The 26,515-nt window shown below is 47.3% G+C and overlaps 1 protein-coding gene across 1 annotated transcript in view; it reads right to left on the reverse strand.

Annotated features, from left to right (window-relative positions):
* Positions 1-266: 266 nt before the first annotated feature.
* The window catches only part of SEPTIN5 (septin 5), a 28,704-nt gene continuing 2,455 nt past the window's right edge, over positions 267-26,515 (reverse strand). Inside the window, exons 2-12 of the mRNA XM_035097954.3 lie at positions 24,089-24,124; positions 15,334-15,430; positions 14,653-14,739; positions 13,071-13,194; positions 12,258-12,392; positions 11,102-11,219; positions 9,239-9,340; positions 7,443-7,539; positions 4,635-4,770; positions 2,003-2,105; positions 267-448 (exon numbers count right to left, since the gene is read on the reverse strand). Of these exons, the coding sequence (XP_034953845.1) occupies positions 392-448; positions 2,003-2,105; positions 4,635-4,770; positions 7,443-7,539; positions 9,239-9,340; positions 11,102-11,219; positions 12,258-12,392; positions 13,071-13,194; positions 14,653-14,739; positions 15,334-15,430; positions 24,089-24,124 (1,092 nt within the window). The 3' untranslated portion in view covers positions 267-391. The remainder of the gene's footprint in view (positions 449-2,002; positions 2,106-4,634; positions 4,771-7,442; positions 7,540-9,238; positions 9,341-11,101; positions 11,220-12,257; positions 12,393-13,070; positions 13,195-14,652; positions 14,740-15,333; positions 15,431-24,088; positions 24,125-26,515) is intronic.

The raw sequence follows: 26,515 nt of genomic DNA on the forward strand, positions 1-26,515 counted from the left end.
CAAGCGACCTCTCTCCCCTCTCGCCTCCCCGCCTTCCCACTAACAGACGTTGCTACGATCAAAATAGAGCAGGGGTTAGCTGGCATGGTGTCCTGCAGCCATTGGTGCACTGCCAACTTCCTGTGACGGGAGTTGTATTTCCACAGTGTTTGCAGGGCACCATGTTGGCGACCCCTGAATTAGAGGGAGGGAGGGAGGGAGGGAGGGAGGGAGGGAGGGAGGGAGGGAGGGAGGGAGGGAGGGCCGCTCTTGCTCACAAGTCTCTGTTTTTGTTTTGTTTTGTTTGCAACAGGAAAGTCCTTCCTAAAGCATCTGCCATTCCAGCTGAACTGCAGACAAGTGACAAGGACGATCCCTTCCTTTGCAACTTCCGCCCCAGCTTCCTTTTTTTTCACTGGTCTTGCATCTGCTGTTTCATTTTCTGCAGCATCTCTTGCATTCTACGCAACTGTAGGAAGCAAAGAGAGGGAGGGGGAGAGGTCACGCCGTTTATTTTAAATATTGGTATTCCAACTTTTCCAGCAATATTCTCTCCCCACCTCCCCGCCGCCAGCCAGCCCAACCCCCCCCCCCAATTTTCAAGGCAGATTATATTTCTACATTGCATCATGGGCTTTGTAGTCTCCAGCTGCTGCATAATGTGGTATAGTACAAGCCCATGAGTCCTAAAAGCAGGAGCATTAGAAAACGGTGTTGCTGAACTTGTGCAGTGGAGTAAGGAATGAGACCTCCAACATCTGACTCTGCATACTTACACTGCCAGTTATGGAAAATTTGCACTTTCAGGCAGCACAAAGGTCCACTCTTATCTAAAGAAACGCCCCATTCTCATTTTGACTGATGGGAACCTGGTGTTTACATTGCTACTGGTGTTTACATTGCTGCTGGTTAAATGCCAGCCTCCTTCAAAAACAGTTGACTTTGGGATTGCACCTATTGGACAGTGCCTGTGACGTCACTGATGACAAAATGACACACACTTATTACCAACACTAATGACTGAGGAAGTTCTGAAGGCTTAATATGAGTGAAGCTTTTTCTTTCCTTCTCTTTTTTTCCTAATATACTTTCCTAAGTATGCAAATATGCTTTGAGTTAATTGAAGAGGCAGGGTGCTGGACCAAAAGGTCCCTTGGCCTGATCCAGCACGACACTTGATCCTTTTTCAAGATGAGAGTGAACAATGGTAGGGTTGCCATATTTGAAAAAGTAAAAACCAGGACACACGAAAAGTTGTTCAGCTTTTTTTTAGGAAGACCCCAAAATGCTTGAGCTTTTCTTTAGGGGACCACCAAGATTGTTGAGGGTTTGTTTTTGTTTTTTACAAAAACGTGATTTTTTTTTTCAATTGGCTTGCCTAATAATAATAATTAATTTATACCCCGCCCATCTGGCTGGGTTTCCCCAGCCATTCTGGGCAGCTCCCAACAGAATTAATGATGATAATAATAATAAAAATGACAAAACACCAGACATTAAAACTTCCCTAAGATCCAACTGCCTCACAACTGCCTTTCAGAAATTCCACCTAACAATCATAGCTGCCAAGTCTCCCGTTTCCCCCAGGAAATCCCTGTTTTTCCAGCTGTTCCTAGCTGAAAAAACGGATTTTTTTGTTTTTTCCCGGTTTATTCTGGCACGGCGGCCATTTTGGAACTGGGCAGAGCATGCTCAGAAGCGACTTTTGATGCTGCTCTGCCCAGTTCCAAAATGGCTGCAGTGTGACTTCTGGCACGGCGGCCATTTTGGAACTGGGCAAAGCAGCATCAAAAGTCACTTCTGAGCATGCTCCGCCCAGTTCCAAAATGGCGGCAGTGCTACTTCCGGTCTGCTATTTCCGGCCCGGTCCCTTATTTCTCTGACAGCAACTTGGCAGGTATGCTAACAATGGCAAAGTGCTCCAGCACACGACAACACACCCCAAAACAGTTCCAAATTCAATAAGAAGATAGCTAGCTTGGGTGATGTCTCAAGAGAGACCAATAGCGAAATGCTTCCTTACCTCTTCATCTTTCATCTTTATCAGCTTCTCCGTTTCCGCATCTGGTGTTGGGAGCGGCAAAATCGGAATGGGGCTCTCTATCCTGTTATCCTGAGTCAGCTTGCTAAAAACATAAGCAGGAGAAAAAGGGAGAGGGAATTAAGCTGGATGTCATTAACTCTCCAATCCAGGAAGTTGCTTTGTGGCAGTCGTGGTGAGTCAAAAGTTCTCAGAAGACACTTTTCTAACAAAATTTCTTTCCCCCCCCCTACCATCCCAGAAAAAAAGAATGTCCCCCTGCAACATTTATCCATTCATTCACCAACAATCTTGTGCCTGCCGTTGCTTGGGAGCTCTAAGCACAAACAAAAAAAAAATCAGTGCAAAGTTTAAATCAGTGGTTAAAATCAGTGCAACTTTTAAAAGCTTCAGTCCACCATCTTGATTCAAACTAGTGCCCCATTGTATCTAAACATGGGGGCTGGGGTGAAGAAAACCTGCTCCATAATTTCAGGAACCGCCATGCAAACTTTGGTTGAAAACAGCACAGGCTTGAAAGGTTCAGTCCACCATATTCATTCAAAAAGTTGTCCAAATAATAATAATAATAATAATAATAATAATAATAATAATAATAATTTATTTATACCCCGCCCTCCCCAGTCAAAACCGGGCTCCGGGCGGCTAACACCAATAAAATTACAGTAAGGCATAAAAGAAAAGAAAACAATTAATTAAAATACAGATTAAAATAAAATATTAAAATTTAAAATGCAGCCTCATTTTAAGAAGTCCATAAATCCAAACCATGAGGGAGGAAAACACAGGGGTCAGACTGAATCCAACCCAAAGGCCAGGTGGAACACCTCTGTCTTGCAGGCCCTGCGGAAAGATGACAAATCCCGCAGGGCCCTGGTCTCCTGGGAAAGAGCGTTCCACCAAGTTGGGGCCAATACTGAAAAGGCCCTGGCCCTAGTTGAGGCCAATCTAGCCACCTTATGGCTCGGGATCTCCAGAGTATTGTTGTTTGTGGGCCTTAAGGTCCTCTGTGGGGCATACTAGGAGAGGCGGTCCCGCATAGGGCTTTAAAGGTTGAAACCAGCACCTTAAACCTGATCCTGTACTCCACCGGGAGCCAGTGCAACTGGTAAAGCACTGAATGAATGTGATCCCGCGGCCGGGACCCCATAAGGAGCCTCGCCATGGCATTCTGCACCTGCTGGAGTTTCTGGGTCAGCTTCAAGGGCAGCCCCGCGTAGAGCGAGTTACAAACAAATTGTGTCCAAACATGGATGGAAACCTGCTCCTTGATTTCAGGTCCCACCATGCAAGATTTAGTTACAGAGAGGTGCCAAAATGCATAGTGAACAAATAAACAAACAGCTTTCCAAAATATATAGTTGATTCACTCATCCAGCCAACCATCAACTTTCAATCTTAATCTGGTTTAAGGAGATAACAGAAATCACTGGGTTAAAGCTGACCAAAAGTTCAATGGTAGCATTCTTATCAATTTACGATGGGGTGGAAGGTTCGCATGCAATGAAGGACTTGCTCACAAATTTATTGACAGCTGCACGAATTATTATAGCTAGGAAGTAGAAGAGGCAAGCAGAATATCAAATGGAAGAATGGTATAAAGAGGTGTGGGATATAGCTATGAATGAAAAAACCACATGTGCCATTAAGATAAGACAGGAAATATGCAGTAGAAACAATTTTGAGGAGATATGGAGACTGTTTGTAGAATTTGTCCTGTTAAAACAGAAAGAGGTCAAACCATTGCAATTTTGGGAGGTTGGGTAGTCACAATGGAATGGTCTCGGTGGTGGGATGCACATTTTTATTCTTATTTATTTATGATTATTACTTTGTAAAAAAAAAAGTCTCAATCTGAAGCACATGGCTAGTAACAACAAAGAGTAAATAAACAAATAATAAAGATTCTAGTCCTCATGGTCTTAAGTAAAGGGCTGAATTAAATAGAAACAGAGGCTCTACCACTGAGCTATGGCCCTTCCCTGAAATGTTGAATGTCACATTTTCAAAGAGAAATCATCACGCTTTCAGAAGATGTTTGCCACACAACAACAACAACAACAATAACAACAACTCTAAGGGCTGATTCACACAGATGCATTCATCCCTTGACAGAGCAGAACCTCAGGGGGACCTGTCACCTGTCATCGTGGGGTGGTTGCTCACGAGTAACGACACCGAACTCCAACCTGGCTTTTAACAGGTTTATTGTGCATACTATGTACAGCGCAGAGCTACAAGATCATGTCCATCTTAGTCACTCGCGGAATCCGGGAGTGCCCCCTTCCGGTTTCGACCCCAACATAAGAACTTGGGCACCCCCAGCCTCCGCCTCCCCTCTTAGCGTTTAATGCCTCTGCGCAACTGGGGCGACAGAAGTAGCGTCTCCCTCTCGGAGACTTCTTGGCTGAGATGGTGCCAGGGCTCACACCTAGCATCCTGGAGCCCCCTCTCCGTGGTGCTGATCGCCTCCCTCTTATCCCCGCTGGAGGTTTAGCTGCTCTCCCAGCTGGACAAGGTACTGCTGGAGAGAAGGGGCCGAGGCTCCCTGTAACCCGCTCTCCGGTCGTCCTCCTCCCGCGGACCCCGTGGAAGCCCCCTGACAGGACCCTACCTGGTCATGTGTTGGATGCACTGCGCCCGATAGTTCTCGTAGTGAACGTCGCAGGTGACGTCCTTCAGGTCGTGCATGTGCGTTCGGATCAGCATGTTCCGCAGTTTCACAAAGTCACAGTGCGCCTGGTTTTCCACTGAGGAAGCAGCAACAAACAGACATTGTTTGTCACACAGCAACAAACAAACAAATCTCAGAATGCACCAGAATCACCCTTTACATTCTAACCGTATTCAGTTATTTCAAACACACACACACACACACACACACACACACACCCCAATTTGTATGATTGTAAAAGGAACTGTGTTAGAGAATAAACGTGGCAAGCACAGCTAGGCCGTGATGGAAGGAAATCCACCGGATAGCTCATTTCCGACACATTCCTCTGACCTGCCTAGGGGAACCCATGAAAAGAAATATGCAATTTCAAGGGGATGCGGGGGTTTTAATTGCATACGATGTATGTATGCATGTGTGTTTGTGTGTGTGTGTGGAGGCCGGTCCATCAGGTTTCCTATTCTTCTTTCTTCTTCTTTGGCGATCACTCGTAGCAAAGTAAGATTGTCTTCCATAAACACGGTTTTAACAATGAGTCCGTAAGTGACTGTGGGGGCCAATTCTGGATCCACACGTCCTTCCACAGTGAGGACATTGGTTTCTGGTGTGGATTTGCCAAGAGATTTGCCATCCTCTTAGCATGTTTCTCCCTTGCATCCTGACTTCATGCGTCTTCAAAGCCCATGACACCTTTGGTAAAGGCTGTTCTCCAACTGGAGCGCTCACAAGTCAGTGTTTCCCAGTTGTCAGCGTTTAGACTACATTTTTTTAGATTTGCCTTGAGAGAGTCTTTAAACCTCTTTTGTTGACCACCAGCATTACACTTTCCATTTTTAAGTTCGGAATAGAGTAGTTGCTTTGGAAGACGATCATCAGGCATCCGCACAACCTTCGGGGTTTCTAATTGCATACGACGTATGTATGCATGTGTGTTTGTGTGTGTGGAGGCCGGTCCATCAGGGCAGATGAGGCACAAAGGAGCCACTGCCGCCACAGGTCCAACACTGAGCTTCGTATCCTCACAAACTGCTAAGTCTCTGATTAGTCGAGATGGCATTGTTCCACATCCCCTCTGTTAGAGATTGGGAACATACACATGGCCTCGTCAGATTACAGTAAGGCCCAGGGTTATGCTCCAACACTAGCCTGCTAGAGGCCTCTGAAGCAGGGGGTGGGGAAGATCTGGCCCCTCAGGTGCTATTGGACTACGGTTCCCATCATCTCTCTCTATCATACCTGCCAAGTCCCAGACTGCAGAATCCGGGACCGGCAGCCGCATGACACCGGAAGTTGCGTAGACGCAACTTCCGGTGTCGCTTTGCCCATCTATGGGCACAAAAAATGGCCGCCACCGGCTTCGAAAGCCGCGTCTAGGCATGTCCGGAAGTGCATAGACACAACTTCCAGTGTAGCACTGCCCATCTATGGGCACCGAAAATGGCTGCCGCCGACACCGGAAGTTGCGTCTACGCACTTCCGGACATGCGTAGACACAACTTTCGAAGCCGGCGCCGGCCATTTTTGGTGCCCATAGATGGACAAATCAGGGGGGGAAATGGCCGCCGGCAGGAGAATATAAGGGAGAATATAAGGGAGATGAAGTGATATGGGGGGCCGCCGGGAAAAGGTAAGAAAAAACGGGGGTTTCCCGGGGAAAATGGGGTACTTGGCAGCTATGCTCCCTATTGGCCATGGTGGCTGAGGTTTATGGGAGCTGGAGTCCAACAGCATCTACAGCAGGGCAGTCCACCCTCTCTGACCACATGGTCGCAAGAGTGCTTTGACAGAGAACCTGCGGGCCACACACTGATTTTAATTCCCACACCATAAATGGGAACGCCCTCCCATCAGATGTCAGGGAAATAAACAACTACCTGACTTTTTAGAAGGCATCTGAAGGCAGCCCTGTTTAGGGGAGTTTTTAATGTTTGAAGCTTTATCGTGTTTTTAATATTCTGTTGGGAGCCGCCCAGAGTAGCTGGGAAAACCCAGCCAAATGGGCAGGGTATAAATGATAAATTGTTATATTAATATTATTACATGTGCGTGTGACGTCGCACATCCATGTTGTGGTGGCCGACGGTGGCTCCTCTTCCTGCTCCTCTCCGCAGTCAGTGAGGCACATTTTTTCTGCGGGGAGGGGCTCAGAGAGACTCTGCCTCCATGTCTGACACACACACACACACACACACACACACACACACACAGAGGGTGCCTCGCTGGCTGGCTGCAGAGGGCGGGTGCCCCTCAGAAACATCTCCGCTGCCGCCTGCCAGCTTTTCTCATTGACTCTGTGGGTGCCCAGCCCCCACAATTATATTCTTGTGGGTGCCCAATCACCCACAACCCCCTGGAATTGGCTGGAGCCCGCCAAGCTGTGGAACATTGAGGGGGGCCCAAGGAATTATTTTTTTTTGTGGGTGCCCTGCAGAGATGGCACCGTGAGAGGCAGCGAATGTCTGACTTCTAATAGGAGGGAGTTCCATAACACTGGACCCACTACACTGAAAACACAACTCCTCGTTGACATGAGTTCATCATTCTGGTCCATGGGGGACTGCTAATAGCAGAAATCGGAGTAGAATTAAATAATATAAATAACCGAGGCATGGGCTTTCTGCTCTGGGTTGGCACTCGGAGGTAGAATGCCCCTGAACCAGCAGGTTCCATTTAGCGAGGAGGGCCAAACAGCTTTTAGGAGACCCAGCCTCCAAGACTCCCATCTCGCTTCCCAGAAACACGGCTCACCTTCCACAATTCCCCAAGGGTACAGCCGCCCTCGTACCCTCTGGCCTTTGGCCTCAACCACCGTGTTGCTGCCGATGACTGCGAAGGGAGCACTTTCCTGGAACGGGAGGAGAGATCATTTCAGGGTTTATTGGACACGGTCAGAAATGGAGACAGAAAGAACCTAGAGATCAGAGCAGTTGGAGAAGACCAGTGGAAGTGAGGGATTCCTCGGTTTCGTTGGCCCAGGGTTCAACAACTCCCATCAGCTCCAACTCCTGACCATGCCAGTTGGGAGTGATGGGCCTGGGAGTCCAATAACATCTGGACGGGCAGATGTGGTCCATAATGCTTTAGATGTTTGCCTAACATGCTGAAGGAGGAAGAGGACCATGTTCACGCGTCAAATGTGGGTATTTTAGGATAACATTTGCGTCCAAATTCATATTTTGTGATTCAACATATACGGTATTTTTCCGTGCGTGAGACAAGGGTTTTTTAATTATAAATAAATGTTTAAAAATTGGGGGTTGGCTTATACACTGATAGTGCAGAAGGGGGACGGGCGATTGGTGGCAGCCACGAGCAGGAGATTGTCAGCGGCGATTGGGCAAGTAATTGGTGGCTGTGTCAAGGCCTGCTGGCAATTGGCGGTGGCGGTGGCAATTGGGCGGGCGATTGGCGGAGGCTGGTGGCAAGCGGGAAGACAACTGGTGGCTTCAGTGGGTGAGGTGGGCAATTGGCATTGTTGGCAATCCCCCCCCCAAAAAAACTCAACAACTCTGGGCAATCTCCCCCCATTTCCTTAATTTGTAGTCCCCCAAAATAGGGGTCATCGTATACACGGGGGCATGTCATACACTGAAAAATACAGTACTTAACTAATGCACACTTAACAAATTTTCACGGCCCTCTAGTGGCTATGGTGGAAGTAATGTGTTGTTGTTTAGTTGTTTAGTCGTTTAGTCGTGTCCGACTCTTCGTGACCCCATGGACCATAGCACGCCAGGCACTCCTGTCTTGCACTGCCTCCCGCAGTTTGGTCAAACTCATGTTCGTAGCTTCGAGAACACTGTCCAACCATCTCGTCCTCTGTCGTCCCCTTCTCCTAGTGCCCTCAATCTTTCCCAACATCAGGGGCTTTTCCAGGGAGTCTTCTCTTCTCATGTTGTGGCCAAAGTATTGGAGCCTCAGCTTCAGGATCTGTCCTTCCAGTGAGCACTCAGGGCTGATTTCCTTCAGAATGGATAGGTTTGATCTTCTTGCAGTCCATGGGACTCTCAAGAGTCTCCTCCAGCACCATAATTCAAAAGCATCAATTCTTTGGCGATCAGCTTTCTGGAAGTAATGTATTTAGTGTTAACTCTGAAAGTGTATACTCAATTCTGACCAAACTAAGCCTCTTCATGTATATTTTGCTCTAGGAAGTTTAGCTGGCTCAGAATCAAGTATACACTTCCAGAGTTAATATTAAACACATTACTTCTGGTAAATGAGCCACCATAGCTGCTAGAGGGCTGTGAAAATTTGTGTCCCAGGCTTTTTAAGACTCAGCTACCCATGTACAGTGGTACCTCCAGTTGCGAACGGGATCCATGCCAGAGGTCCAGCCACATCCCCAGGAATTCACAACCGGAGGGAAACATTTGCACTAAAATGCTGGTGAATTTTCATTACGATTAAATTGCAAACTGGTGTGAAAATGCGGAAAACTTAAGACGGACAAAATGAAAAGCTGAAAGAACACCACATTGGCAGGCTGGCCCATCCCTAACCATGACCAAGTATTATGGGAAATATTTTTGCCCCTTCCTCACCTTCAGCTCTCTGTCTTGTTGTTTGAAGTCCTCGTCTTCGTCAGAATCGCACTCAGGAAACTGGTAAACTTTAATTCCAAACTTGTCGATCTCCTCCCTGATCTGCACCAGGGATATCCAGGGCGATGGAGAAAAAAACAGGAAGAACACTCACATTACAACATAATACTTGGCTGGTGCCATAAAGAGAAGCCTTTAAAGCAGGAGTGCCTTAAAGCAGGCATTGGCGTCAGCAAGAAAGGTGGAGTGGGGCAGGGCAAGGAGAAAGTCTAGCGTGGGCAGAAGGATGTCAGATGGAAAGGCAGAGACTCTGGGGTGAGCAGGGTCACCTGAGCTGGGCAGAGCAGCCGATGGAGGGGGACAGATTGTTCTGTGGGCTTCAAAGGACTGAAGTAACACGGGACTGGTTCATGCCAGCTAGGGGGAAGGTGGGTCCCATTACCCCCACACACTCACTCACACACACAAGCCAGTGTCTCTATTGCTCTGAACATCAGTCACAGTTTTGTAAGGGGCAGAGGGGCAGGGGCGGGGAGTGTGGCCAATTTAAGGGCCATGGCATGGAAGACTTTCCTCCCTGGTCTACGGGTTTCTATTCCGGGCCTTCTGCTCAGGGCAGGTGTGTGTGTGTGTGTGTGTGTGTGTGTGTGGTGTGTCCATGTATCCATGAAAGAAAGGGCAAACCCAAACCTCCATTGTTCAACACACACAAATGAACACACACACACACACACACACACACACACACTTGTTTTAAGTAAGCCGTTTAGAGTCTTCTGTTGACTAGGGTTGCCAGACTCAATAGAGGACAGGACGTCTGTGCCTTTAATTGCCCTGCTCTCTTTTGAGTCTGGAAACCTTAAAGAGAAACCAGCAGACCCTTTGCTTGGAAATTAAACAAAGGGTCTGCTGGTTTCTCTTTAAGGTTTCCAGACTCAAAAGAGAGCAGGGCAATTAAAGGCACAGAAGTCCTGTCCTCTATTGAGTCTGGCAACCCTACTGTTGACTAACAGTATATAAAACATGTTCTATAAATAAACAGTTCCCATCTAACAATAACCAGACCTCCGGCATTTAGCTGTCTGTGGCCTTTTAGAAGTGGGCGGGATGTACTTTAAAGTATTTCTTTTTGCTCTGGGTTTTAATGTACTTGGGACAGCGGGGAGCTTACCTTCCAAGTCCCGGACTGCAGAATCCGGGACCAGCAGCCGTGTAACACCGGAAGTTGCGTCGACGTAACTTCCGGTCTCGCTTTCCCCTTCTATGGGCACCAAAAATGGCCACCGCCGGCTTCAAAAGTAGCTTCTACGCATGACCGGAAGTGCGTCGACGCAACTTCCGGTGTCGCTCTGCCCATCTATGGGCACCAAAATGGCCACCGAAACCGGAAGTCGCATCTACGCACTTCCGGTCATGCGTAGATGCGACTTTTGAAGCCGGCGGCAGCCATTTTTTGTGCCCATAGAAGGACAAATCAGGGGAGAAAATAACGGAGAAAAATGGGAGACGAAGTGATACGGGGGACCACCGGGAAAAGGTAAGTAAAAATGGGGGTTTCCCGGGGGAAACGGGACACTTGGCAGCTATGGCGGGGAGTTGTCTGTTTATCTGGTTGTAAGTTGCTTTGGGTTGCAGCTAACAAAGTCAATAAATGTTGATAGTTATTGTTATTATTTTTTTAATTCCTATCCCGCCCTTCGTCCGAAGGTCACAGGGCAGTTTTCAATATGTACGTTTACACCTAGGTATGTTGGCTGGGGCTGATGGGAGTTGTAGTCCAAGAAACCTAGGGAGACGCCAGGTTGAGGAAGACTGGCATAAATCTTCAAAATGAATGAATGAATGGGCACGACCACTGCTCACCCGCTCTTTTAGCTTCTTGATCTCAGAGGGAATGAGGCAGTCGGCTTTGGCAATAAGGGGAACAATGTTCACTTTTTCATGCAGAGCCTTCATGAACTCCACGTCTACCGGCCTCAGCCTGCAACAAAGAAATGCAGCGTTAGAAGGCAAGTGATCTCTGTTTTTCCCTGAAGGAGCATCTCCACCCCCATCGTTCTGCCCGGACACTGAGGTCCAGCACCTAGAGGGCCTTCTGGTGGTTCCCTCACTGCGAGAAGCAAAGCTACAGGGAACCAGGCAGAGGGCCTTCTCGGTAGTGGCGCCCGCCCTGTGGAATGCCCTCCCATCAGATGTCAGGGAGATAAACAACTACCTGACATTTAGAAAACATCTGAAGGCAGCCCTGTTTAGGGAAGTTTATAATGTGTGACATTTTACCATAATGTATTTTAATCTTTGTTGGAAGCTGCCCAGAGTGGCTGGGGAAACCCAGCTGGATGGGCAGGGTACAAATAAAAAATTACTATTATTATTACCGTATTATTCCCTGCACGCTAGCAAGGGGAACTTTCTGCCAAAAAAAAAAGGACAGGAATTCCTCTTAAAACAAGTCCCTTTTCCTAACGGCTTTGTGGGGGCCTTCCTCTTCAGATCGTAATGCATGCACTTATTGTAAAATGTAGCAATCCAGTCCTGTTGCGTCAGGGAGCCCCTCCTGGTCATTCTGCAGTGTGTACGGCTTCCAGTCTGCCTTAAAGTCCAGTTCTGATAGCACCAATGCCCTGTGGCTCTTATTGTCTTATATCAGGGGTAGGGAACCTTCATCCCATGGGTCTAATAAGGGCCATCAGGTCTCTCCCATTTGACCCACAAGCCCATTTGGCTCAAGCCACACCCATCTGCCCTTCACCTGATGCCATATTGGATATTCACCCTTACATTTTGCACTCCATTGTTCCTCCAAGAAGCTCAATGTGGATTTTACCCTCATAACAGCCCTGAAATGTTGGTTAAGGCCAAGAGAAGGTGTATGGCCCAAGGTCACCCAGTGAGCTTCATGGCTGAATGGGGACTTGAACTCTCGTCTCCAAGGTAATAGTCCAACACCCTAACCATTACGCTACACTGGCTCCAGGGTGTGCGAGGCAGATAAAGGAACAAGCCCATCCCACCTTACCCGTGGCCAAAGGGGGAGATGAAGTAGAGGCAGCAGTGCACTCGGTTGTCCTGGATGTTCTTCCGATTGAGGCCGCTCTCATCCCGGAAGTACTGTTCGAACTGCTGGTCAATGTAATCCGTGATGACCTTCCAACTAGAGCAAGAAGTCACAAGGAAAAGATAGCAATGGGACACCAGTTTAGATGCTACTTGAAAACAGAGGGTAACACACATCAACAGAGGAGAGGTTCCTAAGATCCAGTGTAGAAATCGCTGGACTAAATATTGCCTATCATAGAGAAAGAACATAAAGAATATGCATTCTGTCTGTCAACAACTGCAAGGATATGAATGGCTCAAAACTGGAAAGTTGTGTTACTCCCTCCTTGGAAACAACAGTTTAGGACTGGATCGTAATAGCAAAAATAACTTAACTTATCTAAGAGCGAGAATTGCAGTTCCATATAGAAACAAATTCTGGGAAAACAGATTGCCCCTTAAACAGCGTTGTCAAGAAAATAATTACCTTCCATGAAAGCAAATCCAAGGAGGTTTTGAGTTTTTGCACTAAAATGTAAACATGGGGGTAATATTACAGGTGTATGTTATTTCTTTCAGCTTTCACAGAGCTGCTGAAAGGGCTACTGAGAAGATATGCAAAGTGCTTTGCTTTGATTACTTAAACCTCTTTTCATATCTTATAGGCCAGTTTGCACTGGTATTGCAAAAGGCATACGAAAAGGGGGGAATGGTCTGTTAGAGAGAAACCAGACATGCCTCATAATTTCCCCCACAGCAGAGGTAACCAAAATGGGGGGGGGGTAGGACTCACCACTCAGTGTTGTTCACAGCATCTCCAAAACCTGGCGTGTCGACAATTGTTAACTTCAACTTCACCCCCTTCTCCTCGATGTCCACCGTGTGTTTCACAATCTCTACTGTCTGACTGATTCTTTCTTGATGTACAAAGATGGAAGAAAAAGAATAACGGAGGTTAGCGCCAGATATGTCCCTCCCCTACCTCCAAATCAGCCTCACTATTTATGATTAGAATCATAGAATCATAGAGTTGGAAGAGACTACAAGGGCCATCCAGCCAGGTCTTTCTCTCTCTCCTCTCCTTCCCCCAAATGGGATTTCCCCTGCCTCCCCCAAACAAAAAACAGGGATCCAATGAGGATCCTAGAAATTACAGGTCGATTAGCTTCATGTCTGTCCAGGGAAAACTGGTGGAAAGTGTTGTTAAAGGAAAAAAATAATGAAGCATAAAGAAGAACAAGCCTTGCTGGAGCATAACCAGCATGGCTTCTGCAAAGGAGGAAAGATGTGCTGTTGCACTCAGGTCTTGCTTGATGGCTTCCTATAGGTATCTGATGGCCCACTGGCTTGATCCAGAAGGGCTAGTCTAACACTCATAATTGTTCTAGAAGCTTTGAACTCTCAAGGAAACCTGTGCCCCTCCAGTAGTTGTTGGGACTTCAGCTCCCATCATCCTCTGACCATTGATGATGCTGGTTGGAGCTGATGGGAGTTGGAGTCAAACAACCCTTCTTTCGAACATTCCTAGCTTGGCTTTGTAGAATTAGCTCCCATATCATCCATGTGGTTGATGCATCTATATCAGTGGCCTTCAACTTTTTCAGATCCAGGATCTACCTTTCACCAAAGTATGCACTTCTTAATTTTTTACCATATGTTTACCGTATTTTTCCATCTATAAGACACCCCCATATATAAGACACCCCCCTATTTTTGGGGATTCAGATTTAAGAAATTGGGGGGAGATGACCCAGAGTATAAGACACGCCCACTAATTTTTGACATTGTTTTTTAGGGGGGGGAACCTACTTATACAGTGACTCATTCCGTGAGTCAATGTGTTTTGTGAAAAAATCGTTTTGCGAATCGCTGTTTCCCATAGGAATGCATTGAAATTTCTTTTTTTTTGCCCATAGGAACGCATTAATTAAATTTCAATGCGTTCCTATGGGAAACCGCGATTCGCAAGACGAATTTTTTGCAAAACGAATTCATCTTGCGAGTCACCGTCTTGCGAAAAATTCGTCTTGCAGGGCATTCGTCTTGCGAGGTACCACTGTACACGGAAAAATAGGGTATATGGCGGTAGTGCTGTTGCTACTCACATTAGATCAGGTCGTGGCCAAGTCATAACCCACCAGTTAAAGATGCTATTATTACTCTGCTCAGTAACAAAGATGCAAATTTCAAGCAAAAGATGCTAGGAAGCAGATCCAAGTTTCTCAAGCCTAGGTTCCACTGTGGCTACAAACCTGTGCCAGGGCTATAGCACTTCAAGCCTCAAGACAAGACACAGAATCCTAGCTGACAGCAATGGCAGGAAACAGCGCCACCTACTGGTCGGAGGTGTTGCCTATCTGATCACGGGGAAATACCTTCGGCATTGAGAAGTTTCCGGTCTTTGTAGAGGTCTGTCAGGAACAAGCTGTTTACCAAAGTAGATTTACCCAGGCCCGACTCTCCTAGAAAGGGACAGGCGCAAATACCAGATTAAAAGAACATCTTGGACAAGAGGTTTTCACGCTAAATTCCAAGGTTATGCATTTGTTACTCTTCAAGAATGGCACCAGGGAGGTAGATTATCGTCCCCCAAGCAGGAAATGTTTCCATGTAGAATGTTCTGTCCTTGGACTGACACAATATCTCATAGCCACAAATCTTAGTTTGTCTTATTCACAATGCTCATATAAAATGCTGTTATTTCGGCAGGGAAAGATTCAAAGGCATTGATTTGGCCAAGGACACATCGAGGGTGACCCCTGAGAGCCTGTAGAAGCAGGCTATACTCAGGCCCCATCTACACTATGCATTTAAAGCAGTACCGTACCATCCTGGCTTCCCCCAAAGAAGCCTGGGAGCTGTTGGTTTCCTAAGGCTGCTAAGAGTGGCGTGGGGTCCCCTGTTCCCCTCCCAGAGCTATAATTCCCAGAGTTTCCTGGGTAGAGGGATTGATTGTTGGACTGGGATTACCTGGAAGACCAACTCCATCCCTACAGACCCTCCTTAGATCAGCAGAGAGGTCTCTCTCTCTTGGTAGTTCTGCTGGGAAGTCTCACCTGCCACCATGAGGGTGAAATCAAAGCCCTTCTTCACAGATTTCCGGTGCACCTGGTTGGGGAGAGTGGCGAACCCCACATACTGCTTTTCGTGGTCCTGCAAGAAGGATAGCAGCAGCTATTGGTCACCTTCTTATTGCTGCTTTTTCAAACATTTAATTAGCTGTTTTGCGGTTCCCCTAATCCAAAAATCCTTACCACAATAAATAAGGAGGTCAATTTGAAATTAATCAATCAAAATGGAAAGTTTATTATTATTAATTGTTGCTCTCGTTTACTTTATATGCCACCTGATACCAGGCTTCTAAGCAGTCTACAAGTAAAAAAAAACCAGTTGCACAAACATGAAAATAAAAAAGCACCCATCATTAAAACAATCCCATGAAAATATTAAAATGTAAGCATCCGTAATTTTAAAAAGGTGCAATGGAACAACCCCATTAAAACAGGAGACTCGGGACAAGAGGTGAAGGATGAGATGAAATGAAACAAGGCTCCAGATTCAGAGGAAGTAAATCAGCAGATTCCAAATATTGGGGAGACAAGGGTTTCAGAAGCACACGGATGACCTGTGCAGCCAACAGAAGGAGGTGAGTCTGGATCCTCAACAGGTCCATTGTAGCCCAGTTTTGCAGTGGTGGTGGCAAGCAGAAATATTTCCTGCTGCCTCTCTTCCCGTCCACCTCCAACCCCTTCAGAAGAAACCCCTCCTTTGGGAAAGACACTATAGAGCTGTTGACATGGTGCATTCAACAAGTGTACAAGCTGAGTGGCTGTGCATGCAGATAGTTGAGCCATACTCAGGGCCGTGTAAGGGGGTGGGCTTACAGGGAACAGCCACCCCTCATCAAATCCAGTTCTTCAAACGGCTCTGACAACAGCGGAGGGGCAGGAGACAAGAAGGAGGAAGTGAGCGGAGCGGGGCAGGGCTCTGGCAGCATCCTGTGATACCAGCAAGGGAGGAGCGGCCATCAGAGAGTTCCAGCGGGGAAACAGCAGAGGGGCGCCCTTTCAAATCCACCCCAGAACTAAGGCGATCAGCGGCTCGCAAACACAGGGGGCGGAGATTTGGGAGTCCCCAAACTACTCTGCTGGGGGAGGAGCCAAGAAGCACCATTGGGAGAATCTGGTGAAACTGAGTAGACATGTTTTCATGAAGCTCTTGCACTGTAAATAACATTCACAATAAAAGTATTAAAGACAAGATGGTTTGGAGTGTCGTTGCTCGAGGGTAGCCAACAACCTCCCTGACAGCCCAGATTTAGGTTTGATGAGGCCCTAAGCTACTGGAGGTAATGGGGCCCTTTATATGTCCAGCTGTCCTTTGTCAACAGCAAATTGTCGCTGTTTTTTTGTGCTGAATATATGCTATATGGTAATTTACGGACCTAATAGGTATCTCAAGCTATTAGCACATGCAGAATGTAGGCACCCTATATACAGAAATGAGCAAACCAGTGATATTTTAGGGAGCAGGCCAGCAGGCGGGGCCCATTACTTACATCATAGGAGCCGACACAACACAAAACACTGTTGCTGTATGTAGGTTTCATTTTATTTGTTTTTTATCTTATATTTTGGAAATGTACATCCAGTTGTTGTTTTTTCCTTTAAATTTTTTTGATGCCCCCAAGAGAGTGGGGCCCTAAGCTATAGCTTGTTTAGCTTATACATTAATCCCTCACTGGCCATACTGTACAGTTATTCACATATAACGTTCAACAAGTGTACTCTCTGGACTCTACAGCTGATCAATACAATCAATACACACTGTCACGCAAGGTTTGTTCAGCCATCACACTGAGCACAGGTACAAGCTGCCTCTACCGGTGTATCAGTGGTTGTCCGGAAGAAACGTCTGCTTATATTGATTTGTCCAGCTTGCACACAGGTTGAAAGTCTGTGCACCCACCAGATGTTACGTGTGAACAGGCTCAACTATTTGTGTACAAATTGAGCACAAATTGCACGCTCGCTTAATGTAGCGTGTGCAGAGATTGCACATCACCCCCCCTCCCATTGGAAAAAATGCCCAAATGACACCCTCTTCTCAACGTCTGCAAATGAACATGTCCACGGAGGCACAGGTTAATTCTGTGTCCAGGGCGGCTGTCTACCAGCTCCATCTGGTACGCAGGCTGAGACCCTACCTGCCCGCGGACTGTCTTGCCAGAGTGGTGCATGCTCTGGTTATCTCCCGCTTGGACTACTGCAATGCGCTCTATGTGGGGCTACCTTTGAAGGTGACCCGGAAACTGCAATTAATCCAGAATGCGGCAGCTAGACTAGTGACTGGGAGTGGCCGCCGGGACCACATAACACTGGTGCTGAGAGATCTACACTGGCTCCCAGTATGTTTCCGAGCACAATTCAAAGTGTTGGTGTTGACCTTTAAAGCCCTAAACAGCCTCGGTCCTGTATACCTGAAGGAGCGTCTCCACCCCCACCATTCAGCCCGGACACTGAGATCCAGCACCGAGGGCCTTCTGGCGGTTCCCTCATTGCGAGAAGTGAGGTTACAGGGAACCAGACAGAGGGCCTTCTCGGTAGTGGCACCCATCCTGTGGAACGCCCTCCCAGCAGATGTCAAGGCAATAAGTAACCAATTTTCTTTTAGAAGACAACTGAAGGCGGCCCTGTTTAGGGAAGTTTTTAATGTATGATGCTGTACTGTTGTAATATTCGGTTGGAAGCCACCCAAAGTGGCTGGGGAAACCCAGCCAGATGGACGGGGTATAAATAATAAATTATTATTATTATTATTATTATTATTATTATTATTATTATTATTGAGGAAGGTTAGGTTGGCTTGGCCCTTGGCCCTGCCACCCAGTCTGCTCGACAGCAACCGCACTTGTGAATCCATCTGACCACCTGAGCAACTGCAAGGTGGGTGGATGGGTGGATAATTGGCACAGCGGTGAGCGGAGATCAACCGTCACAGAACAACAGCTTTCCTCCCATCTTAAGCGAGACACTTGACAAGCCGAAACTTGTAATCCAGAATGCGGCACCTAGACTGCTGACTGGGAGCGGCTGCCCAGACCACATAACACCAGTCTTGAAAGACCTACATTGGCTCCCAGTACGTTTCTAAGCACAATTCAAAGTGTTGAGGTCCAGCTCCAAGGGCCTTCTGGTGGTTCCCTCACTGAGAGAAGTGAGGTTACAGGGAACCAGGCAGAGGGCTGGAAGATTTTAATGACTGATGTTTTAATGTATTTTAAATCTTTTGTTGGAAGCTGCCCAGAGTAGCTGTGGAAACCCAGCCAGATGGGCGGGGTATAAATAATAAATTATGATTATGATTATATGATTATTAGCCATTCACCCATACAGCTGCAAGCCATTGTAGGTGGTGCACACATATTAAATAAGAATTACAGATGTCCCTTTATTCAAGTGGAAGAGGGCTACCTTCTTTAAAGGACTCAAGTGATGTGAGCTTATGGCACCTTGAGCTTCTTGGAGGAAAGGTGGAAAACCAGATGTGCAGAACCATCAGGCCCAGAGGTCAAATGCAGCCCCCTTGGCCTGTCTCTCTCTATGGCCTCTGGGACTCTCTCATGGTCCTTCCCAATGCCAAACCCCATGCCAAACCCATGCCTGTGCTCTGTACCTTCCCCTTGACTACTTTTGCCCGGCTGACCTGTGTGTGCCCTTGAACCAGTGGTGTAGTGCGGGTTCCCAGTGCCCGGGACAAATCTTAAGGCTGCTCTCCCTGCTTTGAAATAACACCCCCTGGTTTTGCCTTTACTTCATCACGTTTTTCCTCACTGCAAGGGTAGCTAACCTGCATACCCTCAAACATTTCTCTGATGAAAATAGGAACATCCTATTCTAGTAGTAGTAGTAGTAGTAGTAGTAATAGTAGTAGTAGTATCCTGCCCATCTAACTGGGTTGCCCCAGCCACTCTGGGCAGCTTCCAACACATAATAAAACATAAAACATTAAAAAAAACCTTCCCAATACAGGCCTGCCTACAGATGTCTTCTAAAGGTTGAATAATAACTTATCTCCTTGGCTTGGGGGGTCGCATAATGCCATACCCTCCAACATTTCTCTGACGAAAATAAGGACGTCCTAAGGAAAAGTGGGACATTCCGGGATCAAATCAGAAACGGGGATGGCTTGTGTAAATCTGGGACTATCCCTTGAAAATGTGGACACTTGGAGGGGTCTGTCCATTCTGTCAGGGACTAGTGGCTGGACGCTAAGAAGTGGGCACTAGGGGAAGTGAAGTTAGACACTGACCTGGAAGAAAGAATCAGTGATCTGGGGCAGAGGCGGAGCTAGCTGCTCTGTGGCGCACATGGGTGGGGTGGGGCTATCTGCCCACAGGGGCAGGACTGGCATCCGGGGGCACACCAATGTCACCCCCCCCCTCAGGGATGACACCTGGGGCAGACCGCCCCCACCGCCCCCCTCTTCCTCCGCCACTGATCTGGGGGAGCCTGTAGCAGCCAGAAGAAGCAAGAGAAGCTGCAGGATTGGAAAGTGAAGAACAGGTGGAGACTCAAGGACTGCCATACGTCCTCCTGCTGCTGCCCCACCTCTCTCCTGCTCCACTGTTTCCCAGGACCAGGAGAGGATTGAAGGGGGAGGAGCAGAAACAGGTTACACACAGGCGTAGTCTCCACCTGCTTACGGGCAGCTCAGTTGGGGAAAATATATAAGAGACCATCTTGCCTATCACTTAGAGCAGACCCAGGTCATCGAGCCTGAGCTCCCACAGCTGCCACCCGCCACGAACCACCATTGGCAGCAAAAGTAGCTGATACATTATGCACTTATGGTATTTTATTCTCTTGTTAATTATGCTGTTTTTATTTTATATTTGACTTCCTTTAGTAATGTTTTATTTTGAAATGTTTAAGATTTTTTTTTAAATGTGCATTCTGTGCAGTAGTCGATCTCCTCCGTAATGCTTTATTTTGAAATTTTCAAGATAACATTTGAGCGCCCTGTTGAATTTATACTTTATATCTGTTATATTCTGGTTTGTTTTATTTGATGTTTTAATGCAGGCATCCCCAAACTGCGGCCCTCCAGATGTTTTGGCCTACAACTCCCATGATCCCTAGCTAAGAGGACCAGTGGTCAGGGTGTGGGATGGAACACTGGGGCAGACAAGTCACAACCGTTCCTAGAGGGTCCACTAACAGGAACTCACCTGGGAGGGACACCTGACTAAGTTCAGTTCCTGTTCCTCCAGATATGCAGATGAGATAGATTAGCTGGCAGAGAAAAGCCCCTAGCCAGCAGCCATTCTCTCTCTTAGCCTTTTCTCCTTCAACGGGAACATTCTCCAGAGAATCTCCAGTTAGGATGGTTCTCCCTCTTGGCCTGCTGCCAAGAGAGAGACCAGATGGAGCCTCACTTTACTAAGTAGGCTCCAGATGTATATATTTGTAACTTTTCTACGTAAGCCTGCCTTTCTGAGATTATGCTGTTAACTCAGGATGTCATGTGAGTAAACTCTATCTTATTTTAATACTATTGTCATAGCTGCCAAGTTATCCCTTTTTTACAGGGATTTTCCCTTATGCTGAATAGGCTTCCTCGCGAGAAAAGGGAAAACTTGGCAGCTATGTAGACTATTGTGTCGTGTATTTCTTTTAAGAGGGACAAAGGGGATTTGCCAGGAAGTATGATATTGAAGTATAATATTGTTGCAGAGGTTCTAACAAACCTAACGCTCACGCTTTGCTGCGCACAAAAGGGGAATGTCTGCTGATATTGGAAGCTTGCTAACACAAGCTTGGATAGGATCTATCTAATAATATATCCTAATCCACATCCCTAACATTCCCACACAGGGATGATGGGAATTGTAGTCCAAAACATCTGGAGGGCTGAAGTTTGGGGGTGCCTGTTTTAATGCGTTGTAAACTGCTTTGAGGTTTTTCTTTAAAATGTAAAGCAGTATTAAAATGAAATGATGATGAGATTGATGATAAACTGAGGTCAGGGTTGGGGCCTCATCAGGAATACACCTAGGAGTAGCTGAGAAAGGGAGGACTGATGGACATGCCTTTTCAAAACTTGTACTTTTGACAGTGAAGGGAGAATTCCTCACTCTGGACATTCCTTGCCTGACAGAGCACTGTGACACATTCCCTGGGGCCTGACAGAACATGGTTCTTACTACTACAGAGATACTGAATTCCTGGATTATATATCATTAGAAATATTAATCTGCATGATTAATCTACATGGTTAAATTTTAAACACCAGTGAAAATAATTAAAAGGAGGATGGGTCACAGGGCTGTTCATTTCTCAGTGTCTCCCAAAGAAGAACATTAGATGGATGGTGGGCGGACAAGCGCTTTCTTAATGAAATACTCGCTGCACTGCCAAGCTTGGAAGAAAGATGGATTAATCCTGATTCTCTCTTTCCACATTAGCATGATGGTCGCTTGCGGCTGATGAATGAGAAGTTAAAGTGTTTCTTTAAGTAGATGTTTTAAGCGAGTGCAGAGTTTAAAGAAGTCTCCAGGTCGAACAAGATGAAAAGTCATTCGCAGAATTGGCAACTGGGTGAATGGGTGTTTTTTTGGGGGGGGGGGTGAGGCTGCTAGCCAAAGAACTAGATCTGCAAATGAAAGGATGTCCACTTGTGTAATGAAAATTGACTTCCTTCTTCTCTCCCTCCCCAAGCTCCCCTCCCTCCCCAAATATGCTCCAGAGGATTGGGGAACACACACACACACACACACACACACACACACACACACACCGAACAGATTTAGGGGGTGAGGGCAGGGAGAAGAGAGGGAGAAGTTTGTTTATCTATTTATAAAATCATTTGTAGACTGTGTTATCATAAAAATATACAATATCAAAGGAGTTTGCGGCAATAAAAAAACAGAAAAGCAATACAGTAAAAGCATAAAACAGTTTTTAAAAAGTTTAAAGCAAAACAGTTAAATGCAAATGTCAATAAACCATTGTTGTGTTCTTGCACCAAGGCCTTGCACTAGTGGTTCCACTCTATTGGATACTGCCCTAAATTTGAAGAATCAGATGAGGACTACAAGAGGTTAAAGCCCCCTAGGTAGGTCAAGGTCAAGGACCCCTGGATGATTAAGTCCAGTCAAAGGTGACTATAGGGTTGTGGCACTCATCTCGCTTTCAGGCCAAGGGAGCCAGCATTTGTCCACAGACAGCTTTCAGGTTGTGTGGCTAAACCACTTCTGGCACAATGAGACACAGTGACAGAAGCCAGAGCACATGGAAACGTCGTTTACCTTTCCACCACAGTGGTACCTATTTATCTACTTGCACTGGTGTGCTTTCAAGCTGCTAGGTTGGCAGGAGCTGGGACAGAGCAATGGGAGCTCACTCCATCACGGGGATTCGAACCACCGACCTTCTGATCGGCAAGCCCAAGAGGCTCAGTGGTTTAGACCACAGTGCCACCCAAATCCCCCCTACCACCACCACCACCCCCCCACACACACATAACACAGCAGGGTCCAGATGTGGGTCACACACACGCATCACACATTTGTCATTTACATTGTAAAGGCCTTTAATAATAGCTGTTTTCTTTTTAAGAATTGCCATCCTACCCATTTCTCCAAATGGATTCAAGATGATTAACAAAACACTGGTGAAAAATGACTGAAGGCAACATAATTCCTTTAAAAAGGCCCAGGATGCATTCAAATTAATGTCAACAACGGTTTTACTTTATTTATTAGATCAAGCTTGCCTCATTTTGCCCTTTGTATAAGTTAATATATGGAACACTTTCCCCTTTGCTGGCTCTAGAGATGGATGGACCCAATAAACTCTGGTTTATCCTAGTTCTCAGTGGGCAGAGGCCTAAGACCACAGCTGCACCATCCTCTCAAGGTACTATTATATGGTTTTAACAGCAACGGCTTCCCACCAAGAACCCTGGGAATTGTAGTTTGTCAAGGGTGCTGACAGTTCTTAGAACAGTGTTTCCCAACCAGTGTGCCTCCAGATGTTTTGGGACTACAACTCCCATCATCCCTAGCTAGCAAGACCAGTGGTCAGGAATGATGGGAGTTGTAGTCCCAAAACATCTGGAGGCACACTGGTTGGGAAACACTGTCTTAGAAGACCCCTACTCCCCTTATAAAGGTAAAGGGTAAAGGGACCCCTGACCATTAGGTCCAGTCGTGACCGACTCTGGGGTTGCGCACTCATCTCGCATTATTGGCCGAGGGAGCCGGCGTATAGCTTCCAGGTCATGTGGCCAGCATGACAAAGCCGCTTCTGGCAAACCAGAGCAGCACACGGAAACGCCGTTTACCTTCCCGCTATAGCTATTTATCTACTTGCATTTTGATGTGCTTTCAAACTGCTAGGTTGGCAGGAGCTGGGACCAAGCAACGGGAGCTCACCCCGTCACAGGGATTCGAACCGCCGACCTCCTGATCAGCAAGCCCTAGGCTCAGTGGTTTAGCCCACAGCGCCACCTAGGTCCCTTATACTCCCCTTATAGAGCTACATAAATCAGACCTGTCTGGGAAGAGGGAACTGGTTATGAAATCACTCTGAGAACTATAGCTCTGTGGAGTATCTCCTAAAGAATTTTCAGCACCCAGAACAAACTACAGTTCCCGGGATTCTTGGGGGGGGGGAGTTTTGGTGACTAAAGTGGCATAATGTCTGGTGTGGATGTGGGCTAAAAGTCCATTTCTGGTTGGGTTTTTTAAATGGAAAATCCCAAAAACATCTGCATGGAAACACACTGTTTAAAAAAAGAAGTACTTACAAGGTGATCCGAGGGTTGTAGGTTGCCTCCATTCCTCTAAAAGTAAAGAACGAAAAATTCCTTTTAAAACTTCTAAAAAGAAAGCGCCCAGCCACCCACAGCCTGAGATGCCAGTGCAAAGGGCACCCCACTGCAAACTGCACACACAGCAAGCCCCCCAGAGGGAGATGGGACTTGGGACCCTTCCAGCGCTATCAGGAGCAACGCTGTCCCCAGGACTCACAGTTCCTGCTTCAACAGAAGGAACCCGCTGAGCTAGAACCATAGCTGCCAAGTCTCCCGCTGGAAAATGCGGGATCAGCAGCGGCGCGGCACCGGAAGTCGCGCAGGTCTGGACATGTGTAGAAGCAACTTCCGGTGCCGGCGCTGCCCGGTTTCCGGTGCCCAGACATGGGCAGAGCAGCACCCGAAATGGAGCCTCCCTGGCAGGTAGGAAATCCGAGGGATTTCCGGGATTTTTTTCTATTCAGGATAACAGCGGGAAATGGATTAAAAACCGGGGGGTTCCCGCGAAAAACAGGAGACTTGGCAGCTATGGCTAGAACCCAGGCGCTGGTCCTCAAGAGTTTCAGATAACTGGCCTGTGTGGGGAGGGAGCAGGGGTGTGTCCACACTAGTCTGGCCCCCAACATCCCTGCACACAATAGCCCCATGGCAGACCTTTTATTAAAGTCAACGCCAGTCAACGTGTGCTTCAGAGAGCCTCACACCATCAACATAAGAACAGCTCTGCTGGATCGAGCCAATGGCCCATCTAAACCAGTATCCTGTTCTCACAGCGGCCAATCAGATGCTTATTATGGAAGGTCCACAAGTCAAACCTAAGGGTTGTATCCAATGCTCAGAGCAGACTCATTGAAATTGAGGCACATAACTCTTTTTCTGCCCAGAATTCACATTTGGTTTACTATTTCTTCAGAATATAAGAATGCAAAGGAAGACACCAGAGCCAGCTCAAGACATTTTGGCACCACAAAATGGCGCCCCCTGCCTCCTTCACCGCAACATCTGGTGTCGCTTTGCCCATCTATGGGCACAAAAAATGGCCGCCGGCGGCTTCGAAAGCCGTGTCTACGCATGTCCGGAAGTGCGTAGACGCAACTTCCAGTGTCGCTCTGCCCATCTATGGGCACCGAAAATGACCGCCGCCGACACCAGAAGTCGCGTCTACGCACTTCCGGACATGTGTAGGCGAGACTTTCGAAGCCGGCACCGACCATTTTCGGTGCCCATAGATGGGCAAATAAGGGGGGAAAATGGCCCCCAGCAGGACAATATGAGGGAGAATAATGGGAGACGAAGTTATACGAGGGACCGGCGGGAAAAGGTAAGAAAAACGGGGGTTTCCCAGGGAAAACGGGGTACTTGGCAGCTATGCCAAGAGGCCACTGTAGAGGCAGCATTGGGGGAACACCAATGGATCCACAGCGATGGCAGCGAGTGATGCATTCATTGGAGGCAGGATCTGCTGCCCCTGTGGATCCCACCACCCAAAGTAATCCACCTCACCTTGTCTCAGCAACTGGTAATTAGAAGCAATCTGCCTCTGGCATGAGGGCATGAGGGCTAAAATGTGAAGCTCAAACCCAGCCAGCCCTCCATGTTTACATTGCCTCCAGAACGAGGCAGACCACTTCCTGTTGGCCAGGAGATTCATGGGCCTGCGTATGTCAATGGAATTCCAGCTCTACTCAGCAAGGCACCCCCTGAATACCCCGTTCATTGCTCGTGGTAAATCTAAAGAGGTCCTCCCAGCTGCTTTCTGCTCTTGATACACACAGAGGCTTCTTTCTCCCAAGTAGAGCCACCTCCCTCCTCATTTAAGAACTGCTGTTCCAACATCTTCTCAGCCAGGGGGTTCAACCCAGTTTTTGCCGTCCATCCTTTCTTCTCCCTCCCTGGCCCCAAAGCTTGAGGAGCACAAACAAAGGGACTTGGCAAACAGACACTACAGGTGGATCTAGCAATTGCATTAAAAAAATCCCGAGTCAAAAAGAAGCGACATCTCATCAACCTGTGGAGCCCAGTGGGTTAAGAGGCTGCCTAATGCAGAATCAAGACAGTAGTCTGTTTAGGGGCAGGGTAGAACGTCCCAGGTTCGATCCCAAGCATCTTGAGGTAAAACTGGGAATGCCTCAGGCCTGAAACCCTGGAGAACTGCTGCCAACCAGTGTAGACAAGGTGAAGCTAGATGGACCAATAGTCTGGCCTTCCTGTGCTCCTAGCTTAGTACTGTCAGCATCTCCAGAATTTCAGGCAGGGCCCATTCCTAGGCCTGCCAACAGACATTGGGCATTGAACCTGGGTCCACTTTGCCTGTGCAACATAGGCCTCCCCTTGGGGTTATCTGGTTGGCCACTATGAGAACAGGATGCTGGACAAGATAGGCCACTGACTTGATCCAGCAGGTTCTTTTTATGTTCTCCA

This window comes from Zootoca vivipara, chromosome 16, assembly GCF_965207765.1.
Source record: "Zootoca vivipara chromosome 16, rZooViv2.hap1.1, whole genome shotgun sequence".
Taxonomy (NCBI): domain Eukaryota; kingdom Metazoa; phylum Chordata; class Lepidosauria; order Squamata; family Lacertidae; genus Zootoca; species Zootoca vivipara.